The sequence below is a fragment of the Rhipicephalus sanguineus genome, chromosome 4 (genome assembly GCF_013339695.2).
Source record: "Rhipicephalus sanguineus isolate Rsan-2018 chromosome 4, BIME_Rsan_1.4, whole genome shotgun sequence".
Classification (NCBI taxonomy): Eukaryota; Metazoa; Arthropoda; class Arachnida; order Ixodida; family Ixodidae; genus Rhipicephalus; species Rhipicephalus sanguineus.
The window spans coordinates 92,198,379-92,208,197 of NC_051179.1; the positions used below are offsets into that span (position 1 = coordinate 92,198,379).

The 9,819-nt window shown below is 46.1% G+C and overlaps 1 protein-coding gene across 1 annotated transcript; it reads left to right on the forward strand.

Annotated features, from left to right (window-relative positions):
• Nucleotides 1–6,463: 6,463 nt before the first annotated feature.
• LOC119391394 (E3 ubiquitin-protein ligase TRIM37-like) lies at nucleotides 6,464–8,482 on the forward strand. The gene is made up of 2 exons (XM_037659077.2): nucleotides 6,464–6,635; nucleotides 8,376–8,482. Exons 1-2 carry the CDS (start codon nucleotides 6,477–6,479, stop codon nucleotides 8,454–8,456), a joined length of 240 nt encoding a protein of 79 aa, XP_037515005.1. The 5' UTR covers nucleotides 6,464–6,476; the 3' UTR covers nucleotides 8,457–8,482.
• Nucleotides 8,483–9,819: the final 1,337 nt, after the last annotated feature.

Consider the following 9,819-nt stretch of genomic DNA (forward strand, 5'->3'; position numbering starts at 1 on the left):
CGCTCAAAATCAAAGTTTGGCAATTTTCAAAATGTACTGTCAGTTCACCAAAGTTAAATTTCCGTAGACCGTAGTACTATTACTGAAGATTTACGAAAAATTAACACTGATGTCCACAATGCGTTAAGTTTTTAGTGATAGGCCTCCAAAGTTGTGAAATCTGAAAGTTGCAGAATTGCCTTTTTCCACCTGTTTGTGAAACGCAATTTTTTCCTAGAAATCCGTGATAATTTTCCGCAAAACGAAGGTTCATTCCTTTCTATGAGACATTTGCCCAGCTCATATAAAAATTCGTGCAAAACGAAAAATATTCGGGACCCCCCTTGGTCTGTCCTTATCTGAACACACCCAGCATTAAATTGAAAAAATTTCGTGGTGCCCTTTAGGGGAGTGGTGTAAGAACTAATGCATTAAAATGATAAAAACCAGTCAGTACGTGTTTCGCCACTCATTGGGTCTAGGTGGTGCTTGGCATGGTTGTCTGTAGCAAGTCTGGGTTGACCACTCATTGTGAGAACACCTGAGGAGCAGCATGGTCATGAAAACTGCAATGAACAAAAGTGGGAGGGCTCCTGTCAGCTCTGCTGGTTGCCCACCTTCGCTGAGTGGAATGGTCTCGAGTTATTTAATCTTTTTTTATATCAGATTTGCTACAACCATGATAAATCGTGGCTCTTTAATCACCACATGGCTGCCTACGGTGTTTGCCTCCAAGCAATTTGACAAGTACTATAGTACCCTGCCAAGGTATTCTTAGCATAGTTGACATCTCAAAATAGTTGGCACTTGCATGCGCTGTGTGAACCACAAAAAGAAGCACAAAGACACTCGTGTTGCCTACATGTGTACACATGAACAGTACATGTGAACACGGCGCGCTCTTTCTTCGTGTTCACACAGCACGTCACAAATGTCAACTATGCACAATCTACTAGCCCCCTACTCTGGTCCTTCTATCACCTTGGCAAAATGGTGTTCAAGTTGGTGACCCATTGTGTAAAATTGGTTTATACATTTTGCAACTTTGATTGAGCATTGGACATGTATGTCACTGTCTGTGGCTGAGTTTCCCCCATGTATAAAAGAATAAAAAATAATGCGGAGGTAACCCGTACCACCCGAAGGTACAAGGGTGTAAAGCCAATTAGTAATATAAAAAGAGGGGGCAAGTGTCGTATTGTTTTCATGTGTTTAAGGACATTAAAGAGAACAATAAATTGGTTTTGATCGAAATTGTGCTCTGAGAACTCTAATGTTATTTCGCCATCATAGGTTTATTAATGAGGGGGAAAATCAAGTTCAAAGTTTCATTTTTAAACCCCTTCAGGGTTTTTCGCCGTACATGTCGCAGAAGCTTCCGGTACCAAAGGGTTTTCGTCGTACATGTACGGCATAGAGTTTATTTTTAAAACGCGGCGCCTTTTTCGATCATTTCTCTTGTTTGGCCTGTGCTTCAACACTTCGGGAATATGTGGAATTTTTTTCATGCGCCGATGTCTCTCCGTTTAATTTTTTTTTTTCGCTTCCCAAAACGGCGCGCCGCTATCGCTTGCCCATCCGAGCCGTTCGCGGTGCAGCTGGTTTAAAGTGCGCGCCTTTTTCGATGATTTCTCTTGCTTGCATGTGCTGCACACCTTCGGGGATACGTGGAATTTTTTCATGCGCCGATTGTTCTCCCGTTGTTGCTTTTTTTTATGCTTCGCAAAATGGCGCGCCCGCGCGCCGGCTATCGCTTGCGCAACCGAGAGCGCCCCGGCGCGGTGTGGTTTCAAACGCGCGCCTTCTCCCTTTTCTCTTGCTTGGAATGTGCTGCCACGCTTCGTGAATTCGTGTAATTTTTTTTAATGCGCCAATGTCTCTCCGTCCGTTTTTTGTTTTCTTTCCCAAGAGGCGGGCGGCTTGTAGTCGCGCATCAGAACGCGCGCACGGGTCCGGCTCGTTTCGTTTCGTCCTTCGGGTGGTTTTCGCTTCTTGCGCCCGCAGAGCGGATGGCTGTTTGGTTTCTAATCTCTCAAAGGGTGACCGCTTGTTACTCTCTCATTTATTGCACCCCGGCGCGCGATTACATCTGTTTTCCGCGCGGCGCTAAATTACACAAACGACGCCGCCGTGTTTGCGTTTCCTGTTTTGTGTTCTCGGAAAAACTGACTACGTCTTGTTGGCGATAAGACGAAGTATTACTGTAGCTTTTTCACACTCGTTTTGCTTTCCGTACGGGCGCAGAACCCTAGAGTTTTCTTTCCGGGATGTGCCTCACTGAAGCAGTTTCGCTCACGCTATGGAAGCGCGCGTCGGTTTGCGCTGCTGCCGGTGAGTCGAGCGCGATTCTTCCGATGCGGACTATTCCCCAATTGCCGATCAGAATCTGATTCATTGGATTTCATTTCGTCAGACGGGAGTTTTGACGAGCAGACTCCGATGACGATCAAGGAGCGCATCTGAAACGCGTGCGCGGGGAGCCATGCTTCAAAGACTATCACCGCTGAAAAGTTTTTAGTGTTTGAGCACGAGCGTTTTTAACCGGAAACGTAGTCTGGTAACGCTTATTTTTGTATGTTTGTGAGCCATGTTTAATACAATGCATAATTTTTATTCATAAAAAACTGTGAAGCTTCTTTTTTTTAGGATTCTGCTTGATTTTACTACAATACCCATATGTATTAGCACAAAAACTGATTTTTTTGTCACTTTACGGTCACGAAAAAAAAATTTTAGACAATTTTTTTTTCTTAAATAGAATCGTCTGAAGAATTTATTTCAGCATAAAAAAAATTACACATTTTTTGGACTGGATTTCCGCGAAAAAAATTCGACCCTCAAGGGTTTTAAGTTTCGCGCGCAAACGAAATCTCCCCGCGTGACGTCACTGATTTCAAGCGCATTTATCGTATTTTGGCGCCATTGGCTCAACAAAATTGCCCCAAACTTGGTAGTAGTATTAAAGGGATACGCCCTGCTTCTGAAACATTTTTCTTGTTTTTGAGCTTATCATTATGAACTTTCACAGCTTATGTATTTTTATGTGCTGATTTCAAACATGCAATTACTGTCTAATACAATATGTAGTTTTGAAACAATTAAATAGTTTTGTATTGATAGGAGCAGGCTTTATTTCTAAACTGTGAGAGTTATCAAGCAACAGCCTATCACAATAACCTGGAATCAATGCTGTATGCAATAAGACAAAATGGATGGTCTAGGCCCATTGGAACAAAAGTTATGGTATGTTGAACATTCCCAGCTTGATCCCAGTTTGACCGAACTCGACATCGCTGCTTCCCAAGTGTTCAACGTACTATACTGTTTGTTCAATTGGGCCTACAACATCCATTCTTGTTTTAATTGCAAACAGTATTCATTCCAGCTTATTGTGATATGCTGATTTGCTTTATAACTCTTACAATTTATAAATAAATCTTGCTCCCAACATATACACGAAATGTTTGATATTTGAAAACAGCATAGTGTACTAGAAAAATAATGGCATATCTGAAATCAGGACATAAAATACATATACTGCAATGTTTCATGATAATGTACTCCAAACAAAGAAATATTTCTCCGAAAGCAGGGTCCCCCCTTAAGTCTATGGCCCCTTCAGAGGACAATGTACTTCATTTTTACCGATTGGGAACTACGTAATCCTAGTACGCACCGTCAAAACATGTGACGTCATGGCGAATGGTGCGGAAACTTCAAGGTGGCGTTGCCACCTACATTTTGTTTTTGCTCGTTTTTCGTTTACTAAGCGTCTTCTCGCAGCAAGCGTGGTGTTTTTGGTATCGTGAAAGTGTACTTTACTAAGATGAGAAAAATAATTTTGCTCTTTAGTGTCCGTTTAAATTGGTCATATCTGTAGTCAAAATTCATAATGAGACGTAGGGAGAGTCAACGTCAAATTTGTTAGTTCGAATTGCTTGTGAACTTCAAGGGCAAGATATGGTGTGCTTAGAAGCCACTTAATTTCGATAAGTGAGGTAGTGCTGTAACTGGTCTGGAACATAGCACTGGAGTGCTGCCAACTGTCTAAGTAGGCGGCAGAATATGCTACTGTAATCTACTCGCAGTGGTAGATTAGCAGGTAAAGTGTTGCACTGTCAAGCTAGGACGCGGTTTCAGTCGCCTGCCACAGCAGTTGCATTTTGTTGGGGGGTGAAATGCAGGAACTCGTGTGCTTAGGTTTAGGTGCAAGTTAAAAAAACTCCAGGTGGTCAAAATTAATCTAGAGTCCCCCACTACGGCATATCTTGTATCATATTGTGGTTTCAGCATGTAAAATCCCAGAAATGAAATTAAAAAGCAGCTTGGAGTGAGGGTCTCACAACATTAAAACTAAGTTGTCAGTACACTCAAAGCTCATTATAACAGTCATATTGTTGTCACATCTGACACGAAGATAACTTCTTTATATCCAAAAATTCATTATAAACAGATTCCTAATACTGTACAGTAAAAGCTCGTTAATTTGACTCTCGTTAATTCGGAAAATCGGTTAATTCGGACACGTCATCTGGTCCCTGTAAATATATGCATGACTCTATGAGACTGGGCGCTCGTTATTTCGGACAGATTTGACCGCAAATCGGATAATTCGGCGACTTTCGGGCCGCTGGCGAGGCTCGAAAACGAAAAGAGAACCATTCGGAACAAAAGTGAAGCTCAAACGCAGCATCGCCATGGACATCAATTATTGGCTTGGCTTGACTTGAGACTGACTGAACGCCTTTTCTTTGCGCCTGATAGCGTGTGGTTTGGCGCGGTGTCAATGTGTCATTTTGTTGCTTTGTTCCCGTTGGTGTGCTGCATCGTTGAACGCCGTTTTTAGGAGTGTCTAGCGTTACGTCTAGACGTAACGGTACGAGCCGTTGCAGTTACGTCTGGACGTAAGAATAACGAGTCTTAAAAGTTACGCCCAGCGTGGCAATACAATACAGCCCGTTAGACCTACCGAACCGATTGGCCTCGGTGGCGCAGCGGCTAGCGTGTCGTGCTCGGAACTGCGAGGACGTTGCTTCGAACCTCGCTGCTGCAGCAATTTTTTTTTTCTTTTTTTTTCTCAGGTGTTGCTGAAGTCTGTTGCCAGAGAAGCGCGACGAGGCTCTTGGGTTACGTACGCCTCCGCCTGCCCCGAAGGGGCAGGCTGCGTGGGCTAAACAGCGCGTGGCCGCGACAGCGGCCAGTAGCGCGTGACCGTGACCCTGCCAACCGGCCATTGAGCGTTAGCGAAATGGCCGCACTCGCGAAGCAAGGGCGAAGCCACGATTAGGTTGCCGCGCCCGAAGGGCGCAGAGGGCCTTCACTGAGCAACAGGAAAATAATGTACTCACGTTTGTGGAAAGCCACATGACTAGAGTCCCTAGATTTTCCCTGCTCTTCAACAGGGAAAAATCTAGGGACGATAGCGGTGACTACAGTTACGTCTGGACGTAACCCTAGCAACAGCCGCCGTTTTATCGAGGAACAATTCATTACGGCTCCTTTAGCTTGATCGTTGCTGGTGCTTTTGTGCTAACTTCTCGTGTGAGCGCACTCTCCGCCGATGGCAACGCCGGTGAAGCGGCCCAAGTACGAGGCCAAGGACTTCACCACCAAAGTAGAAATTTTGCGTGCCCTGAAAAATGGGCTCTCCCGGTAAGAAGTAGTTCCTGTGCCATGACGTCGGCAAACAATAAAACGTGAGTCTCCTGAGCGCAGTTAGCATTCTTCGCGTATGTGTGGCAGAGCACGCCTGCGCACGTCATTGCCAACTGTTTCAGGCACAGTGGCTTTGTTGTACCCGACTCCAGCGATGCCGCTGTGGCCGAAGTGTCGCCGAACGACGGTGCCGATGACGGGCAGGATTTCGGAAGTGTTATGCCTGATGCAGTGACACTCGACGATTATATCGGCATTGATGGCGTTGCCACTGCCGGCTCTCTGACTGATGAGCAAATCGTCAAGGAAGTGATGCATGGCGACGAATCCGAGAACGAAGAGCCTGAGAGAGGAGCAGCCACACTATGAGCCACACAGGCCCCCTCGTACTGTGAAGGAAGCTGCGGAGGCCCTCGTCGTCCTCAAAGAATTTTGTTTTGGCACTCCAGACAGCATGATAGCTGCTGAGCACCTTGAAGGGCTCAGAAAATTGTGTCCGCGCGAATTTCTGCTCGAAAACAGAGACGCATCCGCGATTACCTTGTAAAGTAAAGGTATGTTGAAAAACTCTTGCATTTATTGTGTTTATTTCGACCATTCGATAATTCGGACATTCGGTTAATTCGGACATTTTTTCCGGTCCCTAGAAATCCGAATTAACGAGCTTTTACTGTATTTGTGACATGAGTATTCTTCACTTACTTCGTTATAACCGATAATTCTTTATATGCATATTTGTTATATCGAGGTGTGAGTGTACAGCAGTTCCCATATTTTGTGAACATCATGGGAACACTGTGTTCACGTATGTCACTGTGCATAGGTACGAGTACCGCGTGGAGATGAGCCACCAGGGAGGTGATCCGAGCAAGAACATAGTGCGTGAGTTTGCCTCAGACTTTGAGGTAGGCGAGTGCTGGGGCTACAACCGCTTCTTCCGCCTCGACCTCCTCGCCTCCGAGGGCTACCTCAGCGGAGACACCCTTCTGCTGCGCTTCGAGGTATGTGCTTCTTCACTTTGCCCACATCAGTGCATCAACGAAGTTTTGCGGTACCAACCATTGTGTGGTGAAAGTTTAGGCACTTTTACTTCAATATTTCATCTAATAATTTTTTAGGGAACACTACGTAGCGTCATTATTTCTTCAGAGTTGTCAGAAACCAGCTGGTCCTACGGTATCTTCCAGAGCACTACAAGTGCTTGAGCTAAGCTGTTGCAAAGGAAGTCCATTGACATTGTTAGAATGTAAGCTCGTTTTGTAGTCCTCACATAGTCGTCCTTCTTTTGTTTTTTTCTCTGATAAAGCGTCAGGTGACGCATAATGTTGACAAGCATGCGCAAGCTTCCCTCTGCACTACTGAATTTCAACTATACAGTCAACTGCCGGTTTTTCGGACTCCCTAGGGCCGCGAAATCGTCCGAAAAATCGGGCAGTCCGAAAAAGCAAATTCATCCTTTTTTATTCCGCTCAAGTGGTCAAATCGCCAAGCCATGTCCGAAATAGCTTTAATGCCTCCCAGTACAATTATCAGGATTTTGGTGCGCGCCCAGACTCTCGCAAATACATTCGGTACCTGCCGCGAACCCCGCTTAACTACGTATGTGCCAGCCGCCACTTTTGCATCTTCGTGATGAGCGCGCTGATAACAGCAAAGCGTGGAATAGATTGCAGCTATCGCGCATGAAGTGTTTGTAAATGATGACGCGGTACACAAGGACGTGGCGGAAGAGCGGACGACTCGTCCAGCTTTCCCCGATGCGTGTTGCGCATATGCGCACACACATCGCCGAATCGCCGCCGATACGCAGCATTTGCTCCGTGTCAAGCCGATCGTCTCTAGTTGTGGTGCAGTACATCGCCAACTAAGCTGACGCCGTCACTTTACTGTTGCTGTATCGTACGCACGCCACTTATCACGAAAGGGTTCGTGATGCGCACTTAGTTCTTGACCGCACACGGGCGCGGCAATGGCGAGCTGGTTTCGTCCGCGAAGGCAAAGCATCTATGCGGCGCACTTAGTGGTCTTGCACAAGAGGCAGCAGGAATGGCGGCGCGGCGTATCTTGGGTTCTCTCCTATTAAATGCGTACAGTACGCATGCAACTGCGCTGGCCCGTGCACTACCGAGCAGTTAACTGATGATGATTATCATAAGGGTTGTCAGCGATTAAGTCGTACTGGCGCGTTCGCCAGCTGCCGCCATCACGCCTCCGTGCATTTCCGCTGCTTATCCGTAACATCGCCGCATGGCGCCGCGATAGCGGCCCCTTTGAATTTCTGGTCTACTTCACCCCATAACTCTTCGGCATTGCGGCAAAGCTGACTTTCGGACTCTGCTACTGTCTCAAACAGATCGACTCGCGGAAGCGCTGGTTCGAACCTACAAGATGATAGACGCGGCAGAGGTGGGGGCTTCAAATAATGCCTTTCGGACCTGCAATTTGGGCAGAAAGTCCGAAAAATCGGACGCGGAATAGCTTCAGCGTCCGAAGTTTCGGACGTTCTGATACATTGAAGTCTATGGGGCTGGTGACGGTGCCGCAAAAGCTGTCCGAATTTCGAGCATGTCCGGAAAATCGGGCGTCCGGAACAATCGGCAGTGACTGTACTTCTCTTTAATCTAGCTGACGTCTCGATTCGATGTTGAGCCACTCGTACAGGGTCTATAGTGGATGTTTCTCTGTACGAACTGTAGAGATGTGCAAATCTTTCGTCACCGTGTCCTCTGTGCATTGCGTAGGTGCGGCCACCCACCTTCTTCCACAAGTGTCGGGATCAGCAGTGGTACCTGGCACAGCTGCAGGCACAACAGGCCAGCTGATGCAGCAGGTGCAACAGCTCAAGGAGGTCTGTGTGCACCACGCATTTCCGTTTTCCCATGTGCCTTGTCTCAGCTTGTATATGAAAAAGCTGGCATTCTCCTATTTGCTGCGGTCAAACTTGCTTTAGGCTGTGGTAGTCTCATAGTTCAAGCCACCGTGGCTTTGGCCCTTGGCATGCCTCAGGGCTGCATTGGCCATTGCATCATGTAATCTAGCGCATCGATGTGAATGTGCACTTAGCCTCCAGGATTGCTGAGGGCTGCACAGCCATGCCCTTATGTTCTTACCATCATCTCGCATTCTTATGTTTTACTGCCAGCCGATCTTTCATGTGGATGTCATGACCTGCCATGGCACCTTAGTGGCTGATGTGCTTTGCTGCTAAGCTCGAAACACAGATTTGAATCCCAGCTATGGTGGCCACATTTCAGTTGGGGTGAAATGAAAAAACACCCGTGTAATTAGATTTAGGTGCATGTTAAGAATCCCAGTTAATGAAAATTAATGCAGAGTTCACCACTACATATCTTGGTTTTGGCTAGTAAAATGCCAGAATTTAGTTTTTAAATGTCTTTGTGATTGTTGCTTGTTTTAGTGTTGACAAGTATGTTGTATTTAAATAGTACTGCAATGCGGTCAGCGTTTGTGTATGCACTGTCAAAATAAGAAAATGGACTTGCTGTTATAGCCCTGCGGAAGTGGATGTCCAGCTGTGCATGCACTTTACATATCTGCCAAGTCTCCCGGATTTTCCGGTAGACTCCTGGATTTTGACCATTTCTTAAGTTTGTACAGTTGGCATGGTTGGCAGGAAAATTTCCTGTAAATTAAAATTTCTGTTCGTGACCTGGCCACATTGACAAAAACCCAACTCAATCCGATGAAAGGCTTTTGCGAACCCATCATGTATAGCATTATGTAAACCAATTTAGGAGGCGTTCATGTAAACGTAGTAGAATCTCAGTGATACGAAACAGACTGATACGAATTCTTGAAATTCCCCAGCCGAATTCCACAGCGTCCAATTGGCCAAAATTCGGATGTTCCGAACACTTTCCTGTGTCGCAATGGGTGATACAAACTTTGGTACTGAAACCGTTGAGTGACGGCTGAGAGCAGCATGTTGGAAGCTTCAGAAGTACGTGCACGGCCAGCGCACACACTGTCAGAACTGTGGTTATCGTTTGCCACAACCGCTGTGTACAAAACCGTGGTCGCTCTTGACGCGATCATGTTTGGCAACAACGAAACTTTGCTTTTAAGAGTAGGATGCGATAACATAATCGGACCATGTTCGTATCACCTTCCCAATCGCTAGCCTGGCTTCGCTTCTCGGTGGACATTTAAACCGTGCTGCAAGGA